This window comes from Geotrypetes seraphini, chromosome 2, assembly GCF_902459505.1.
Source record: "Geotrypetes seraphini chromosome 2, aGeoSer1.1, whole genome shotgun sequence".
In the NCBI taxonomy this organism is placed as follows: Eukaryota; Metazoa; Chordata; class Amphibia; order Gymnophiona; family Dermophiidae; genus Geotrypetes; species Geotrypetes seraphini.
The window spans coordinates 422,429,334-422,449,406 of NC_047085.1; the positions used below are offsets into that span (position 1 = coordinate 422,429,334).

The 20,073-nt window shown below is 44.2% G+C and overlaps 1 protein-coding gene across 7 annotated transcripts in view; it reads right to left on the bottom strand.

The window, feature by feature from the left end:
* AKAP9 (A-kinase anchoring protein 9) overlaps positions 1-18,550 on the bottom strand; it is a 409,648-nt gene extending 391,098 nt beyond the window's left edge. For all 7 annotated transcript variants that reach the window (XM_033931174.1, XM_033931171.1, XM_033931173.1 and 4 more), the window contains exons 1-2: positions 18,291-18,550; positions 1,269-1,517 (exon numbers count right to left, since the gene is read on the bottom strand). In XM_033931174.1, the coding sequence (XP_033787065.1) occupies positions 1,269-1,517; positions 18,291-18,338 (297 nt within the window). In that variant the 5' untranslated portion in view covers positions 18,339-18,550. The remainder of the gene's footprint in view (positions 1-1,268; positions 1,518-18,290) is intronic.
* Between the last annotated feature and the right edge of the window lie 1,523 nt (positions 18,551-20,073).

A 20,073-nucleotide genomic window follows, 5' to 3' on the forward strand; every position in this document is an offset into this window, starting at 1 on the left:
CTATAATCTCTTATCTATGAGTGAACCAACTTTAAAGTGAAGGACTAATATTGAAACTATGAGTGTCTTCTGCAAAACAAAAAAAAGTCTAATACAGACTCATTTAAAAGCTGTATAAAATATTTAAGCCACATAAAATCTTTCTCTCTATTTATATTTTTATAAATAAATATCAGGAGAACAATTCCAAAGATTTATCCATGAAAATGGTAATTTACCAGAGTAATTCAGTATGTATGAAAAATTACCCTACCTAATTGCCCTTGAAAAACAGCACACAAACAGGATTTTCAGAAATACATGTACTATTTTACCCTCCCCTTATTCACAATCTTGGCCACAAATAGCAAGGTCAAAGTATGTAGATGATTTTTTCAAACAATTTGTCTACCTAGTTTTCAAAGACACAACCCACTTTAAAAATGAGTTCCAATATGCATGGTTAAAATACTCATGTATTTTGCAACTAGGTTATTTGAAAATCATCTTCCCAACTGTCCTTAGCTCTCAGATGGGATTAAAAAACTAAGGGCTTCTTTTACTAAGGTGCTTGCTAATGATGAGTACACATAAAATGCTAAAAAGCCCATGTTATTCCTATGAGCTTCTTAGCATCTAGTGTGTGCTAAATCCATTAAAGAAGCTTAGTAAAAGGAGCTCTAGATTTTTTTATAAAGATTTTTTAAAACAATTGATAAGATTATTAATTGTTTAACACATGGCTTGTCTGCATTTTGAGTTTTGGTATAAATAAAAATATGGATTGTGAGTTTCAAAGTTGAGAAAATATTTCTTCATTCAACATGAAAACAAACTCTGGAATTTGTTGCCAGAAAATGTGGCAAAAGCAGTTAGCTTAGCAGGGTTTAAAAAAAGGTTTGGCCAATTTCTTAAAAGTACATAAGTCACTATTAAGATGGACTTGGGAAAATCCACTGCTTATTTCTAGGATAAGCAGCATAAAATCTGTTTTACTCTTTTAGGATCTTGCCAGGTACTTGTGAACTTAATTGGCTACTGTTAGAAACAGCATACTTGGCTAGATGGATCTTCACAGTGTCCCAGTATAGCAACATTTATGTTCTTATGTAAGGTCTCTAGAAAGGACCTTTTCTGAATGCAACTTGAGCTAATGAACAAAAAGTGAGAGCTACTTACATCAAGAAGAAGTAAAAACATTAAATAATTGTTATTATAAATGTTCTCTTTTCTATTAATATTTGCTGATGATGGTGTACCTCAGTGCTGAAAAATGGCAAAGCACTTACCTCAATGGTAAAGGTCTGGTCATGCCTGATGATGTCACCACCATGTATAGTTCTCATTATTGTGACTTTAGTAGTAGAACCAGCTCCCTTTTCACTGCTTTGAGTGCATGTCTCATCACGCTCTGACAGGTTAATATCTGGTCCATCTTTTGCAGGTTCACCTTCCTTGCTGTTTGACATTTTTTTCTTTTTTTTCTGCTTCTTTGGTGTATTCTGTCCATCTGCTTTCCGTTGCCTAAATTGCGCAAGCTATGGGAAGGAAATTAGAAAACAAATAAAATGTAGTTAAGGTTTAACTGTTGTATTCATAAGTAATATTTAGCTGAAGATCTCAAATTATTAGGTCGTATTAACTTGTCTGATCATCTGTGGGGGGGGGGGTTCTTTTTTATCTTTTCAAGTCTTTCTTTTCTGCTAAAATTTCATCTGGTTTTGGAAATAAAAAGAATATACCCTATCAGCATGATGCTTGCATTGACACTGAATCAGAACAATAATTTAAATACCAGGGCCTAGTTTATTCTCCTCAGATTAGCCAACCATCACTGACCCTAATGGAATGAGTCCCAGACTAGAAAGCTGCATGAGAACGGATGGCAGGAATCCCCTCCAGGTCTGTGGAAAACCCACGAGAATCCCATGGGGATGGAAGTAGCTTCTGAAGGGTTTCCGTGTGAGTGGACTTTCTCAGGGTCCTCCAAGAATCTTCCTCCTCTCTTCAATAAATTCACAGCTACATTTACTCTGTCTTCCCTTAACTGGCAAATGTCTTCAAAAGGACATGGGCAGCAGTTCCTACATATCACCCACGGCTGACTCGGAAGTCTTCCCTTTGATGCATTTGTATCAGAGGGAAGGCTTCCAGGTCAGCTGTGGGCAGTGTGTAGGAAACGCTGCCAGAGGTCTTTCGAAAATAGATGCTGGTTAGAGGGAGAATTTTTGGCCATGAGCTTCCTTCCTGCCGTTTGCTCTTCCAAAGGTACAGGGTGGAGTCCGGGGATGTCGAGATGTGAGGAGGGATGTGGGGGATATCAGGGAATCCCCATCAGCTGAGCTGCCAGGAATCCCCCGAAACTGGCTCAGCTGATGGGGATTCCTTCTGTCGCAATCAGACAAGGTAGTTGGTGGGTACATCTACAAAACTTGCTTTTCTACGTTTTTTGCATAGACATTATTATTTTTGAAAATGGGCAAAAAAAGGTAGACGTCCTAAGGACCAAAACTTATACTTTGCTAATTTTCAAAAATAAAAGATACCGGTAGATGTTTGGCAGCTTTGAAAATGGACATTTTTCCTGCTGGGTTTGTGGACATTTTGCACAAAACGTCCAACCACAGACAGCCACATTTTTTTATTATGCCCCTCTATCTGTTTAGATAAACAATCCCTTCTACCATAATCCCCCCCACCCCCCCACCCCCGTTTTCTATCCCATCCTCCTTTCCCCAAGTTATAACATATTTATTAACTTAACAGTGTAGCTTTTAATCATCAATAAATGATTTAAAATCCTTCAAATCAGGATTCTCATCAGAATTCCCAAACATTTAACCACATACATACATACATACATATCTTCACAGTATAACTTTCATTTATTCATTCATTCATTCTCCCAGGGGGGCTCAGAATGGTTTACATGAAATTATTCAGGTACTCAAGCATTTTTCCCTGTCTGCCCTGGTGTGTTCACACAATCTATCTAATGTACCTGGGGCAATAGGAGGATTAAGTGACTTGCCCAGGATCACAAGGAGCACCTGAGGTTGATCCCACAACCTGAGGGTGCTAAGGCTGTAGCTTTAACCACTGTGCCACACTCTCCTCCATCAATAAATGATTTACTACTACTTCTACAACTACTTCTATTAATTATTTCTAGAGCACTGCTAGAGGTACGCAGTGCTGTACAGAGTCAAAAAGGAAACAGTCCCTACTCGAGTGAGCTTACAATCTAAATAATAAAATACAGAGTTACAGTTAGAGGGGATGGTTAAATTGCTGGCTAGGATGGTGAGCAGAGGGCAGTAGGGTTATGAGTTGAAGGCTGTCTCAAAAAGGTGGGTTTTTTAGCCTAAGTTTGAATAAGGGAAGGGGTGTGGCGGACAGACTCAGACAGTTTATTCCAGGCATATGAGGCAGCTAGATGAAAAGAACAAAGTCTGGAATTGGAAGTGGAGGAGAAGGGTACAGATAAAAGTAATTTGTCTGAGGAATGGCATTATTGGGGAGATGTATAAAGAGAGAGGGGAGATACTGAGGGGCTGCAGAACAAACACACTTGTAGGTTAGGAGTTTGAACTTTATGCAAAGGCGGATAGGGAGCCAATGAAGTGATTTGAGGAGAGGGCTGAGGTGAGTGTAGCAAAGTATATAAGAACATAAGAATTGCCGCTGTTGGGTCAGAACAATGGTCCATCGTGCCCAGCAGTCCGTGGCAGCCCTTGGTCAAAGACCAGCGCCCTAACTGAGCCCTATCTGGGCATGTTCCAGTTCAGCAGGAACTTGTCTAACTTTGTCTTGAATCCCTGGAGGGTGTTTTCCCCTATGCCAGACTCCGGAAGAGAGTTCCAGTTTTCCTTAAGTTTGTACGGAATCTATCCCCTTTTAACTTTAGAGAGTGCCCTCTCGTTTTCCCTACCTTAGAGAGGGTGAACAACCTGTCCTTATCTACTAAGTCTATTCCCTTCAGTACTTTGAATGTTTCGATCATGTCCCCTCTCAATCTCCTCTGTTCGAGGGAGAACATAAGAACATAAGAAACGCCTTCACCGGATCAGACCGAGGTCCATCTAGTCCGGCGATCCGCACATGCGGCGGCCCATTTAGGTACTCCTATATGGAGACCCGGATTTACCGTATCCCTCAATATGATATGCAAGAAGGCAGGCATCCAACTTGCGCTTGAATCCCAGTACAGTAGTCTCCTCCACAACCTCCTCCGGGAGTGCATTCCAAGCATCCACCACGCGCTGTGTGAAAGAAAACTTCCTGACATTTGTCCTGAACCTGCTGCCACTCAAGTTTCAGGCTATGGCCTCTTGTCCGTGTCACATGTGAAAATGTCAGTAATGCTGCTCCTTGGTCTATTTTATCAAATCCTTTTAATATTTTGAAAGTCTCAATCAAATCCCCTCTCAGTCTTCTCTTCTCAAGGGTAAACAGTCCCAGTTTCCTGAGTCGATCTTTGTAGCTCATATGTTCCATTCCTTTAATAAGTTTAGTGGCTCGCCTCTGCACTTTCTCTAGCAGAGTTATATCCTTTTTAAGGTATGGAGACCAGTGTTGGACACAGTATTCTAAGTGCGGTCTGACCATAGTTCTATAAAGTTGCAATATAACATCTTCCGATCTACTCGTAATCCCCTTTTTTTTTTTTTATAATTTTTTATTTATACTTTTACAAGTTAACATTCAATCAATACATGAAGGAAATATAACAATCTAATAGGAAAAACAAATATTAATTATAAAATAATATCACATAGTAACTATGAGTAAAGTCCACAATCTGAGAGGAGAACGAATCAATCACTTCCAAGGGTAGTTGGTTCCAAGCAATAAACTCGTAATCCCCTTTTTAATTATGCCCAACATCCTATTTGCTTTCTTCGCCGCCGCCGCACACTGTGCCGATGGCTTTAGGGTACTGTCAATCAGTACCCCCAAATCCCTTTCCTGTTCGCATTTTTCTAACTTGACCCCCAACATCTTGTACTCATGTTTCTTGTTTTTCTTTCCTAGATACATCACCTTGCATTTGTTTATGTTAAAATTCATCTGCCACTTTAATGCCCATGTTTCTAGCTGGTTCAGATCTTTCTGGAGGTCCTCGCAGTCCCCTTGAGAACCAACCGCCCGACATAGTTTTGTATCATCAGCAAACTTTATTATATTGCATGTCTTTGTGCTTCCTGCAGGGTGTCCCTGAATAGGGTCCAGGCGCTTCCTACAGTCTCCATCCTAAGGATGTTTCTGAGCTTCCTCCCCACCATTTCCCTCATAGCAACATAGTTCCCTTTCCTGAAGTTGAGCGCAGTTGTTGCGGTCCTCCTTACTGTGGGTGTCCCCCTTTCTAATGTGAATCTGATCGCGTTGTGGTCACTGTTTCCTAGTGGTCCTCCCACTTCTACCCCTCTTGCAGGCCCCCCTAATCCGTTTAGGATGAGGTCAAGAGTAGCACTCCCTCATGTTGGTTCCCTGACTAGTTGCTCCATGAAGCAGTCCCTCACAGCTTCTACAAATCCTGTTTCCCTAGTGCAGTTGGAGTGACCCATACTCCAGTCAATCCCCGGGTAGTTGAAGTCCCCCATCACTGTTACACTTCCAGTCCTGCATTCTTGTCTCAGTTCAGCTTCCAAGTCGTGTCCGACTCCTTCCGGCGTACCAGGTGGGCGATAGTACAGCCCCAGTTTTATGCCTGCACCCTTGTTTCCCGGCAATTTGACCCATAGCGATTCCAGCCCCTCTGCCTTCTTTGCCATATCCATCCCGACCGAGTAGATAGAGTCCTTTATATATAGTGCTATGCCTCCCCCCTTCTTGTGGGTCCTGTCCCTCCTGTAGAGCTTGTACCCCGGCAGCGCCACATCCCATTGATTCTCCTCTGTCCACCATGTTTCTGTAATTCCAATTATATCCAGGTCTTCCCCCTTGGCCACGACCTCTAGTTCACCCATCTTGGCCATGAGGCTTCTTGCATTTGCGTACAAGCACCGCAGGTCCCGTCGTTTTTCCTCCACCTCTGTATTTACCTGGGCCGCCTCCCCTTGAACTTCGGGCAGTTCTCCTGTTCCCTGTGCTTCTGCTTTGCCCTCAGCCTTTACCTTTGTAGCTTTCGGTTTCCCCACATTCCCGCCACCCCACTTCCCCGCTTTTCCTCTGGGTTTTCTAGCCCTACCGGCCCCCTCCTGGGCTATCATCCCTTGAGCCTCCGTTTGATCCCCCTCGCCTTGTGGCACCCCTATGTTGCCCTCAGCTTTCGCCCTCGTGCCACCCAGTCCCCTTGTGTCTCCATGCCCCTTAGTCTCCTCCCAGCAAGCTCCCTTTACCTGATGTTTCCCTCGCTGTCTGATCATACGATCCATCGGTCTCTCTACTTCCTCCTTGCAGTCAGCCCGTTCAGCATCTGTTCTGGATACTGTTGTCCGAAGCGTCAACATCAGATCAGCTGTCGGCTTTCCCCCTCTCCTCAGTTTAAAGCCCTCTCGATCTCCTTCCTCACATTGGCTGCCAGTAGTCTAGTTCCCGCTGTGCTCAGGTGCAGGCCGTCCCGCCTGTAGAGCTTACTCTTTCTCCAGAAGGACGTCCAGTTCCTCAAACAGATAGACAGATTAAAGTGCGGCAAATCGCCGGGCCCAGACGGGATCCACCCAAGGGTTCTAAAGGAACTAAGACAAGAAATAGCGGGCACAATCCAGCATGTTTGCAACCTATCCTTGAAAACTGGAGAGGTACCAGAGGACTGGAAATTGGCGAATGTCACACCTATCTTCAAGAAGGGATCGAGGGGTGACCCCGGGAACTACAGGCCGGTGAGCCTGACTTCAATTATAGGGAAGATGGTGGAAGCTATGATCAAGGACAGTATTTGCGAGCACATCGAGGGAAATGGCCTACTGAGAACAAGCCAGCATGGATTCTGTAAGGGAAGGTCATGCTTAACGAACCTTCTGTACTTCTTTGAGGGAATAAGCAGTCGGGTGGACAATGGGGAACCTATAGACATCATTTACCTCGATTTTCAAAAGGCTTTCGACAAGGTGCCACATGAAAGGCTGCTTAGGAAGCTGTGGAACCACGGGGTGGGAGGGGATGTGCACAGATGGATCGAGCACTGGTTGTCGGGTAGACTGCAGAGGGTCGGAGTAAAGGGACAATATTCTGACTGGTGGGGAGTCACGAGCGGTGTGCCACAGGGATCGGTGTTGGGGCCGTTACTCTTCAACATATTTATCAATGACCTGGAAAAGGAGGCAAAGTGCGAGGTTATAAAATTTGCAGACGACACTAAACTGTGCAGCAGAGTTAGGTCCAGGGAGGAGTGTGAGGACCTACAAAGGGACCTGGACAAACTGGAAGACTGGGCAAAGAAATGGCAAATGCGCTTTAACGTGGAAAAATGCAAGGTCATGCATATAGGGAAAAAGAACCCATTGTTCAACTACAAATTGGGGGGGGCATTGTTGGGAGACAGCAGTCTTGAGAGAGACTTGGGTGTGATGGTGGATGAATCACTGAAGCCATCTGCACAGTGCGCAGCAGCCTCGAAAAAAGCCAACAGGATGCTGGGCATCATAAAGAGGGGCATAACAACCAGGACACGGGAAGTCATCATGCCATTGTATCGAGTGATGGTGCGTCCACATCTGGAGTACTGCGTTCAATATTGGTCGCCATACCTCAAGAAGGATATGGCAGTACTTGAGAGAGTCCAAAGGAAAGCAACGAAACTGGTAAGAGGGCTGGAACACTGCCCATACGCTGAGAGGTTGGATAGGCTGGGGCTCTTCTCTCTGGAAAAAAGGAGGCTCAGGGGAGATATGATAGAGACCTTCAAAATCATGAGGGGCATAGAGAGGGTGGATAGGGACAGATTCTTCAGGCTGAAGGGGACAACAGGTACGAGGGGGCATTCGGAGAAACTGAAGGGAGATAGGTTCAAAACAAATGCAAGGAAGTTTTTTTTCACGCAAAGGGTCGTGGACACTTGGAATACGCTACCGGAGGAAGTGATCAGGCAGAATACGGTACAGGGATTCAAACAGGGATTGGACGAATTCCTGAGGGATAAAGGGATCGTGGGATACTGAGGGAGGAGCTGGGATGTAACACAAGTATAGAAAGCTAACCAGGTAATAAGTATAGAAACCCAACCAGGTCTTGCATGCGCAAGACCAGAGGGTTAGGACTTCGATGGGAATATAGGACTTCAATGAGAAACCAAGGTGGCAAGGGAGCCCCTTCTGGTGATTCAGACAGGTCGTGACCTGTTTGGGCCGCCGTGGGAGCGGACTGCCGGGCAGGATGGACCTATGGTCTGACCCGGCGGAGGCACTGCTTATGTTCTTATGTTTCCTCTTCCAGGTCGTTTATAAAAATATTGAACAAGATAGGCCCAAGAACCGAGCCCTGGGGCACGCCGCTGGTCACTTTCTCCCAGTCCGAGAATTTCCCATTTATGCTAACCCTTTGTCTTCTGTTTTCAAGTCATTTGCCGATCCATCTGTGTACTTCTCCTATTCCATGGCTTAGTAGTTTCTTCATAAGCCGTGCATGAGGGACTTTGTCAAACGCTTTCTGAAAGTCCAAGTAAATTATATCCACGGGTTCTCCACTATCCATTTTTTTGTTCACTATCTCAAAGAATTGTAGTAAATTTGTCAGACATGATTTCCCTTTCCTGAAGCAGTGCTGACTAGCCCTTATTAGATTGTGGTCCTCCAAGTGTTGTACAATGTTCTCCTTGATTAGGCCCAGTTTCTCTAATCTTTCACTGTATGGCAACTCCTCCAGCCCCTTAACCATCTTAGTCGCTCTTCTCTGGACCCTTTCGAGTAGTACTGTGTCCTTATTCATGTACGGCAGAAGATAAGTTGTGCAGCAGAGTTTTCTACACATTGGAGGGGGGAGGCGGTTCAGCGGGAGACCTGTTATAAGTAGATTGCAGTAGTCTAAGCATGAGGTTACAAGAGAGCGGACAAGAGTCCGTGCAGTGTGCTCAGAAAGGAAGAGGCAAATTTTGGTGGTGTTGTAGAGAGAGAAGCATCAGGCTTTAGCAGTCTGTTGGATGTGAGTACAAAATGAAAGGTCGGAATCAAAGACAACTCCAAGGTTACAAGCAGCGGAGACAGGAATGATAACAGTATTATTTTCAGAGATGGAGAAAGGAGGGAGAGGAGCAGATGGTTTAGGAGGAAAGAGGAGCAGTTCTGGTAGGTAGGACTTCTAGGCAGCAACATAGGTGAAATCTCAGGTGTAGAGAGTTAGAGCTAGGAATAGTTGAAGGGGCAGGTAGGGTCCAGCAAGGGATTCTTGAGAAGCAGTTTAACCACTGCATGCTTGAAGGCATTAGGAATTGTTGCAGTGGAAATGGATAGGTTGAAAATATGACAGATAACAGTGATAACAGTATGTGAAATGGAGTCAAGAAGAATGGTGGGAATAGGGTCAGAGGCGCATGTAGTAGGCTTGGCGGGGGTCAGAAGTGTGGTTTCTTCTGCCGTGATTTATAAAACACACTTCAAGTGGATTGATTTTTCACTCCATCAACAATTATAAGGACTAGGGGACACTCGAAGTTACAGGGAAATACTTTTAAAACCAATTAGAAGGAAATATTTTTTCACTCAGAATAGTTAAGCCAAGGAATGCACTGTCAGAGGTTGTGGTAAGAGTGGCTAGTGTAGCTGGTTTTAAGAAAGGTTTGGACAATTTCCTGGAGGAAAAGTCCATAGTCCGTTATTGAGAAAGACATGGGAGAAGCCACTGCTTACCCTCGATCAGTAGCATGGAATGTTGCTACTCCTTAGGTTTTGGCCAGGTACTGGGGACCTGGATTGGCTACCGTGAGAGCGGGCTGTAGGGCTTGATGGACCATTGGTCTGACCCAATAGGGCTATTCTTATGTTCTTAATAAAGACATTAGTGGTGGTTTATGGGTGTGGGATTAAGAGGTTACCTGAAGTGGGAACGAATGAGGAGGGGTATCTGGGTGGGATCATAGGGGTATTGTGATAGAACTGCTTTAAGAGAGATGGTTTTATAAGTAGAATCTTTCAGTACGTTTGTTAAGATGCTAACAAAGGACAAGGACTTAAACTTTGGTATAGACCAATAAGGTACAGTCGATGGAGAGGGGTTAGGAAGCTGGGACATGACGTCTCCCCCCTCACACATGTACTCTGATACCAGTACCGTAACAATTGAGCGCAGGACAAAAGCGTGCCGACAATTGTGCGCACTGCCGGTCCTGCTGCTTTAAAGCCTTACCGTTAGCACTGTGAGGGGAGTGAACCCCCAGTCCTCACGCTCCTGTTGGGGGGTGGTTTTGGGGGAACCCCCCAAGTACTTCCGTTTTCCTTTCAGTTTTTGGTGGTCGGCAGTTTTTCAGTGTAGTGGGGGGGAGGGGTTTGCCCCCCCCCAATGGGAGCGCGAGGACTTGTACATGTGGGGGGGACCCCACACACACCCCTTCACAGCGCTAACGGTAAGGCTTTAAAGCAGCGGGACCAGCGGCGCGCATATGTCTTGCACACAACTGTCAGCGCACCAAAGTCTGGAGCACTTTCGACGGGTCACCCTAATACCTGGTATGATCTGCATTTTGCCATTACCTACTTTGGGTGTTACTTAAATGCGCTTGAAAACGGAATCATGGAATGTTAGGGGTAGTTTTTTCCCTTGTCAAAACAAAAGATCCTGCATAATCTGTATAAAAACAAGCTTCTCTGGCACTCTTACAAGAGATGCATTTAAGTTCTAAGGAACAGAGCAAATTGAAAAAATGGGGTGTGGGAGATTACATAGAAGCACCTACTCTATAAAAGTCTGACAGTTGAGAAGCAGGTTATTATATCAACTCTGGAGGGTTGTTTCATAATTGCACATATATTGAATGCCCATAGTACAGTGTAACATATGTATCCCCAATGTGTACAACAAAGCAATGGTATAACGTACTGTATAGATCCAACAGCTTGAAGACCAGAACCTGTAGTAAGGACCTCCTGAAGGAGGACAAGGAAAAAGGATAGGTGGGCACTTGGAGCACAGTCTAGCACCCCTGCTATTCAAGGCCACAACTGTCTTAGGAGAAAAGAGGTTTCCCTAAACTCCTGAAACTAGGAAGACTAATTACCTTTATGGATAATGACAGCTCAGAGGTTCCACATGTAGAACCTTAAATGCAGACAAACTTTAATGTACTGAATCATGAACTTCTCTCCGACCAAGAAGCAACTGGGACTTCGATATGCTCACAAAAACAAGTGGGCAAAACAAAGAGGAGAGGTATCTCTGGGCATCAAAACTAGGAATATCTGGGAGAAGCTTTGGAGAAAACTGTCCCTATGCATTCATGTAGGGAACTACTTGAAGGTGAACCCCAAAACCAGGTAGATTCAAAGTCTTCTTTCAAGCACAAGAACTCAGTGGCCAGACACCAGACTAACACTGTCTACCAAACCTACAAGGGCAAAAGCAGTTCCTTTAAACAATGTTGTTATAGCAACCAATGAAAGGACTCCAAACATGTCCGAGGATACAGCCAGACCACAGTATATGTAACCAGGAAGGGAGAAACTGTGTGAATTGCATTATGCATGACTTCTAATTCTGGCTCATCACTGATCAGGATTAGTAAAGGAGAACAAGGCCCCCCCCCCCCCCCAACTATTATAGCCAGTCTTTTAAAGTTTTATTTAACAATAAAACACCTGCATTGTCACATCAAGATAACCTGCAGTAGCTCCACCAGGCAAAGGAGCTAAGGGCACCACTTTCCTCCATTGTTGAAGATTCACTAGCTGTTGCCTAGGCAGGACCTGGAAGATTTATTTTAAATCTTTTATTCTGCTTAAACCTAAGCAGATTATAATAAAACAAACATATCTTAAAATATAAAAAAATTACTCAATACATCACAACACTACAGGACTACACTACAGGACTATTACAAAACTGTTAGCTGCCAGAACATCTGTTAAAACAGTGAAGTACAAATATTCAATGCAAAGAATCTGTGTACTGTTTCTTACAAGAAAATCACAAGGCCTCAAACCAAGGGACACTAGACCCAACTGTGACGGAGTCAAGATATGAGGCTAATGCAAGGCTAGTTGTTTGAAAAGAAAGTGTAAAAGAAAGGATTGGTCAACCAGACAAACTGTCTAACATAGTTCATGAAGACTGCACTCCCCCTCTAATTGTGATTTACCAGATAGGGACACCTTATCGTTTTCGCTGTAGGGAGGGAGAATAAAACCTCTGAGTCTCTCAGCTAAGAGAAGTAAGAAAGCCTCCAAGGATATATGGACAGAGGTGTAGGGTGGAGGAGGGTATAACTACTCAGGAATATAGAGACTCCTTACAGCTTACTATCCCCCTGAGGCACTATTCCCTTCTCAGGGGACAAACACACTGTCAGCCAATCTAACCATCAACTCTTTCTCTTGCCCTCCACATAGTACTGCCCGATTCAGGGAAAAATGTTTTGATTTGATTTGGCCTACCGAATCAATTTTCGATTCGATTTGCTTTTCCCGCCCATTTGGGTGTTTTGGGGTTTGTTTATTTTTTCAAATGTCCTGGCATCCTACCCTTCTTTGCCCTCTCCAATTCCATGCCAGCACTGTGGAGTAAACAAACAAAAAACAAACGGCCTCTTTTACAAAGTCGCGCTTGTGGCTGCGCTGCGCTAACGGCCCCGAAGCCCATAGAGATTTAAAGGGCATCGGGGCTGTTGCTGTGCAGCAGCCGCTAGCGCGGCTTTGTAAAAGAGGCCGAAAGACTTTTCCTCCCTCTCTTAGGTCCTATCTCATGCTCACTGCCAGCTCTGGCAGGATACACATTTCAGATCTGACATATTGTAATCACAAAATAGAAAATAAAATTATTTTTCTACCTTTTGTTGTTGGTCATTTTATTATTCCAATCATGTTGGTCCCAGGCTCTAGTTTCTATTTGTCTTCTATTAACTCGCTCACCAGGGTCTCCTGCCCATTTGACGTTTTCTTCTTTCTCTGTGCTCACCATCCATCTTCCATCTCTGTACCTTCCCTTCCACTGCCATATCCAACATTTCTGTTTCTTTCTCTCTCTCTCTCCCTGCCTTGTACCCTGGGTCAAACCTCTCTATTTCCTTCCTTGCAGCATTTTTCCCTTCCTCCCCTCCATTATCATATGCAACATTTCTTTCACCCTCGCCATGCACCATCTCTCTGCCCTCTACCCTATGTCCAACATTTCTATCTCTCTCTTCTCCATGTATATCTTCCTACCTTTCACCATATGCAGGATTGCTCCCTCTCATCCCTTTTTACCTCTTTGTTGCATCTCTCCCTTCACCTCCTCCACCCCATCACCAACATTTCTTCCTCTCTACTCTCTCCCCTATGAGCAGCAGCTTTCCATCCCACCTAATCCCCTATACAGCAGCTTTCCATCCCTACCTCTCATCCCCCTATGCAGTGGCTTTCCATCCCTCCCTCCCATCGCCCTATGCAGCAGTCTTCCATCCATCCCTCCTATCCTTCTGAGCAGCACTTTCTGACTGACACCCCCCCCCCCTCGTGAAACCTGACATACTTTCGGGCCTCCTAAATCAGCAGCAGCGGTGGCGGAGGCCAGCTGGAAGAGGCAGTGCGGTAAACGGGCTGTTTCTGGACTGCCTCACCAGGGCTTCCCTCTGCCAGTGACATTATCAGTGACGTGGCAGAGGGAAGGCCCCAGTGGGACAGACCATGAGCAGCCTGTTCAGCGCACTGTCTCTGCCAGCCTGCCACTGCCGTTGCTGCTGCTGCTTTAGGAGGCCCAGAGGTATGTCAGGACTCACTGAATCAGTGAGTCCAATTTTTTTGCAGAACAAATCAATTTGAATTGCAGCACTATTCCCCATCTGCAAGGATAACTTGGAGTATCTATACGGAGCTCTACTAAAACAAAACACTGAAATTTAAAATTTTATCTTAAAACCATGTATTTCACCCAAATATATCACAAAGTACCAATACTTAAATAACCCCCCCCCCTTTTATGAAGCTGCATTATGGTTTTTTATCGCCGATCACAGCAGTAAAAGTTCTGACACACATAGAATTCCTATGACCATCGGAGCTTTTACCACTGCTGCTGGAAATTAAAAAAACACGTGACTTCATAAAAGGGGTGGTAAATTAATTAAATTAAACAAGGAGGAAGCCTCAGAACCCCTAAGGAGATATTAATCTTAAATGTCAAAGCATGGGGTAGGTAACTTCACAGAATGAAAAACTCTCTTATTGAGATTTCAAAACATTGTCAAAATAATATCATTTTCAAAAAAAAAATAGTCTATAAAGGCAATCAAGGAAAAACTTATCTTTTAAATAAGTACATCTTATTGCACAGAAGCTAACTAATATCTACCCAATGCTTTGAAGCGTTAAGATTAATGTCTCCTTAGGGGTTCTGAAGCTTTTTCTCTCTTAATTAATTTAATTAAGGGCCCTATTTACAAAATCGTGGTAGCAATTCCCACATGGCAAATGTGATGCAGCCCATTCAATTCCTATGGGCTGCACAGTAGTGTACCTAGTGACATCCAGGGCCAATTTTTTTATTATTATTATTTAACACCCCCCTAAGAAATAAAAAAAAGATTTTTAGTAATGATCCATGAGCCACACAAGAATATACCTAGGAAAAGCGAGAATCTTTGCAGTGAGCACTAGAACATCAATACACTCTGTAAAACTAAACAAGTCAGATTAGTACAGATCGATCCTACACAGACAATGCTAGCAGAAAACCATATCTTTCATATATATAGAACACAGAAACACTCTCACCCAGTATGGAATAAATAATCACAAACTAAAAACAGAAATATGCAGACAAAAGTTAAACTGAACCATTAAACTGAACCACAAAGAAGCCAGACTCTGCATATAAGACAACACCACAGAAACAGTGACATATGTCCCCTAATATTATGCAAAATATAAAAATATGTAATTTTGAAAAAACAGGCATGACTTTTTAATTTTTAATGGGAAGAGATTGTGCATGTGTAACACACACACACATCATCAATGCCCATTTTTTTAAAAAAGCTGATGTTCAGCACTTTCTTTATGCTACCAGCACCTCTAGGCCTATTGGAGATTTTGTAGCGATAAAAATTGGCTCTTCATTTTGTGTATCATGTGGGAATCAATCGGAGTGCTCATTTTAATACTAATGAGCTTATTGTAATGTATTATTGGAGGCTGCTACAAACCATGGAAAAGACCGTGATTTGCTGTTCTGTGTATTAATAGATGCAATACTTTTGTCACTAAACCTGCTAAAACTGGTTTAGTGATGATCGTTAAACACACAATGAGTTTTGTGCATATGTGGGTTCTCTAGAAGAAAAGCTGCCCTTCCTCTAGCTCAGGGGTGTCAAACTCAATCACATAAGGGGCCGAAATCTAAAACATAGGCTAAGTCGTGGGCCAAATTTTTTATTAAGATACTTAGGGGTCCTTTTATTAAGGTATGCTAATCGATTTAGCGCATGCTAAATGCGGACCTTAATAAAAGGACCCCTTAGTCTTAGTAGAAGTATAGGGTTACAACCTCTCCAACCCACATCAGCTCTGTGATGTAAACAAAATAAATAAAAAAAGACTTTTCCTCTCTCTTTTAGGTTCTAATTCACGCCTGTTGTCTAACACCAGCTCTGGCAGGATACACATTTCAAATCTGACATATTGTAAACACAAAACAGAAAATAAAATTATTTTTTCTACCTTTTGTTGTCTGGTCATTATTCAAATCATGTTGTGGTCCCAGGCTCTGGTTGTCTTCTGATAACTTGCTTGCCAAGATTTCCTTCTTTCTTCTTCCCTCCCCAGAGATCTGGCATCTTTCCTTTTGGCCCTCTATTCCTTCCCTCCCTCCATCCCAGCTTCCCAGTCTCACATTAAAGCAGCCTGTAGAGGATCATCGGCCAGCTGTAGCGATCCTAGCAGGCTGCCATCAGCCTCCGCAGAACGTTTCCTCTGCCGCGGTCTTGCCCCTCCTCTGACGTACTGGCAGAGGGAACGTGTTGCTGAGGCTACGACAGCCTGCTAGGATCCCTACAGCCAACCAGCGATCCTCTGCAGGCTGCTTTAATGTGAGATCGGGAAGCTGAGTGAACCTAAATCCGATGCGGCGCTTGTACCTGATTGGGTAAAAAAATGTCTGCCGGTGGTCCAGCTTAAGTGCAAATTTGTACCCGCATGACATATCTGCTCTAGCTACAGACCTCTGACAACAGAGTCTGCATCTTCTCCCTGGAAGAGCTATCTCAGGAATACTGGGAACCTCTTGGACATAGGAAAGCCTTGAAGAATCAGATAAAAATACCTGGAAATAACAGAACAAAATAGCAGAACAAAAGATACCTTAGCAATCCACTTGAAGGAGAAGAAACTGAAGGAGAAGGGCAATGCCCAGTGACACAAGGAGGCAGAGCTGGAGAAATTGTGTTTGATGCTTCAGCACATTTCCCATGATTATGGGCATAAAATCTACAGTCCAAACTACTGTACCCTTTGCATTGGAAATATGTTATTTGCATAATAAATGAATAAATAAAACAAATGAATACATCATCCAAAAGTAAAGAAAATCCTTGGAAACGCAGACATCAGGGCAACATTATTTGTCAGTAAGGCCTTGGAACTGCACCTTCCCCTCTAATGAACCAGCCTTTAAAACAGTGCATCCCAAACAGTAAATCCCACCCTCATAATGGTCACAAAACCTGCATGGGGGGGTCACAACTTACGCAGGCACTCTATAGGACGGGGGTCGGCAACCCGCGGCTCCAGAGCCGCATGCGGCTCTTTTTCACCTTTGCCGCGGCTCCGGTAGTGTGTCACGCGGGCCGGAGTCTTTCAGTGGCTGCGGCGCGCTCCTGAAGAATGGGAGGCGCGGAGGATGACGTGTGATAGAGGTCTGCACGGGAACGGGGATCGCGGGGATCCCGCGGGTTCCCCCCCTGGCCCACGGGACTCCCACGGGGATGAAAACAGCCTACCTAAATTCTGGCAATGCAGGCATGCAGCTTACAAGTCCGGCGTCGCAGCGGGAAATAGCCATGCTGAGCAGTGAGCTCAGCATGTACACAGATGAAAGCCTTGCTTGCTGATTGGTCCGGCGGCCCCGCCCCGCTGTGCCGCCGGACCAATCAGCATCTAAACATTAAGATAAGAAACAATATATGCAGTGTTAGATTTGTTTTATAATGGTTTTGCGGCTCCAAGTTTTTTTTTCTTTTCGAAAACGGGTCCAAGTGGCTCTTTATGTCTTAAAGATTGCAGACCCCTGCTATAGGACATCAATTGCCTATGCCATCTGGGGGTTGTGTGCTTTCTACAACCACATGAACAGGGACCACAGTTGCGGAAAGATTGGTGAGTACTGCTTTACAGAGTCCATGTTAGCAATGCTAGGAGCGACGTTTTTTTAAGCATACACTTTTTTCTGTTGTCTTAAAATTCTTCAGTTAATATGGTAGTTTAATTTTGTACCACAGTGAATAACCTAGTACTCGATTTTACCAAGCCCAACACAGCAGTTAAGCTCAGAGATTTGAAATTCAGTCAATTACTGTACAACTGTTTTCAGTCTAGAACAGATCATGTGCTAAATTTTATTCAAGAAAACATCATTACAGTTGCTCTACTTTAACTGGTGTTGAGCAAAAGAGTGAAGAACTACTTCAGTCTATTACTTTGGGATACATTCTTTCTAGTCCACTTGTTCTTATCACCAAATAAGACTTATCTTGATACCAGTTTACTTGGAATAACAAATGTTATACGGATCTGCATTACTGAATTACAAAACACCAGTTGCTTGAAAATATGTACAGCATTTGTTGAAAATGCCAAACCCTGAACATATTATAAAATAGAGCAACTGACAGACAGATTATATGTCCTGTATCAGAGGACAGACACATGCCACCCAAATGCAATCCTGAACCACAGGGGCAACAAGTGTCAGCACTGTACTTGATTCGAGCTAGATATGCATCATGAACCCCCCCCCCCCCCCTTAGGAACATTGTATAATAAGGGGTTTCTCTCGAAGGGGAAAAGGTTAGCATACTGCGACATGCTGCAGCTGCCCTGGCAGCTGTCACTGTCCAGTCTCACCCCACACAGACACGCACTTCATCCCCACAGAACTGCATTGGAAAGCACCGCTATCCCTCCCCTCCCCCCCGTATCGCATCCACTCAGTCCCACTTCCAAAGGCCAGTACCCCCCCCTACCGCTCCTTACCTTGGCTTTCCCAGCCTCCAGCTTCTTCTGACGCTCCTCATCCTCCATGGCCCCTGCTCGGGAGAAAACACAGGGAGTTACTCGCCCTCCAGCAGCTGCTGTCAACGGTGCTCGCGGGCCCCGACCTCCCTCTGCCCCAGTCGCTTCTCCAGAACGCTGCGGGGCTGACACGTTCTATTCCACGTAAACACAGAGCGGCCGAGGAAAGTGACGTCAGCGCCACTCCTCCATTCCCTTCTCACCCCCCCCCCCCCTCCTGCTTCTGCTAAGGTGCTACCGCCTGGGCTCGCGGGCTTTACTGCTCCTTCGGGCTGCCTGGCACTACGCGTGCGTGGACTCCAGGTAGTAAACGTTCGTTGGAACTGCCTGTTTTGGTTAGGGTCCCTGAGACGCTAGAGACTAACAGAGGAAGGAACAATTTGTTAACGGGCAAAAGGAGGAGCCTGGAGACAACTGTTACTTCTGGATTCTCCCCTCCCCCCATCCCCAATTGGATATCCAGAATTGTATGTAGTGAGCTGTGCTATCAGAATTTTGATAAGTTATACAATTCTAGGAAAAATATTAAAGTCCTGAATTTCTGACAGCTTCATCCAGTAATTTCAGCTGGTAGACACGCAAATACAGGAGTATCAAACACTGGGATGTAAGTTTATTAATAGGAATGGCCCAAAATGTCCCTCTTGGCATTCGGTAACTTAGCAACTCTTTATTTCGCACTGCAGTCCTCACAGTCTGTGTTGTTTCTGCTGTAGTGCATCTTCTACAGCCGTTTCAATTTCATGTTTGTGCAAAAGGTATGCAGGTTCTTGCTTCTGTACCTTCTGCCTTGTTTTATCTGGCATCTCATTTCTCTCTTTCTCTCCTCGTCTTCCATTTACCTTCTCGCGCATATATGGCCTTTGTCACATCTTTCGGTTATTTCTCTCTTCTACTCTATCATCCTCATTGCTTCTGCACACTTCTATCCAGGGCCAGGTCTAGTAGTTAGTAACTTGTGTTTTTGATATTTGGCTCTGACTTTCAGCTTCTGCCATCTTACTACTACTAGTGTGTACTAGAGAATGACACGGGGAAAAAATCTGTCCCCGTCACCGCCCCGTCCCCGGCCCACCATCCTCTGCACCGCCCCGTCACCGCCATTCCATTCACCGCCCCGTCACCGTCACTGCCATCCCTTTCACCGCCCCATCACCGCCACTGCCATCCCATTCACCGCCCCGTCACCGTCCCCGCAGCATCCATATAAGCCTTAGTACTCTAATATTTAGCGTATTCCATTCTTATAAATCAAAGTTCCTGCTGCTGAACTAGAGAAAGAGATGTTCAGCTGGCAGGGCTTTGTTTATAAATTTTTATTAACACAACTAATATACCACCATAATGTTTCCGACAGAGGACAAGTATGCAATAAATGCATTTTGCTGTTTCAATGCCAGTGCTCAGCAGAACAACAGACAGCAATATGGACATTCACCTTATGTAGTACTTTTTTAATATATAAAAATAGGCAAAATTAGTTGCTGTTTTATCATTATATTTTCTTGCCATTATAGTATTCTTCATTGATCATTTTTCTTTTTAAATTCAAAACAAATTCAACCTATCTTGTGTCCCAGCATGAATTCATGTTTCACTCAATTGGCTGTTTCAAGGGAATTAACCCTCCAACTTCCATTTGCAAAAATACCCAATGTTGTTCCTTCTATGAGCAATATTTAAATTATGAGGAACAACATTGGGTATTTTTGCTGAATTGTGTGACACCATTTGGGCTGAACAT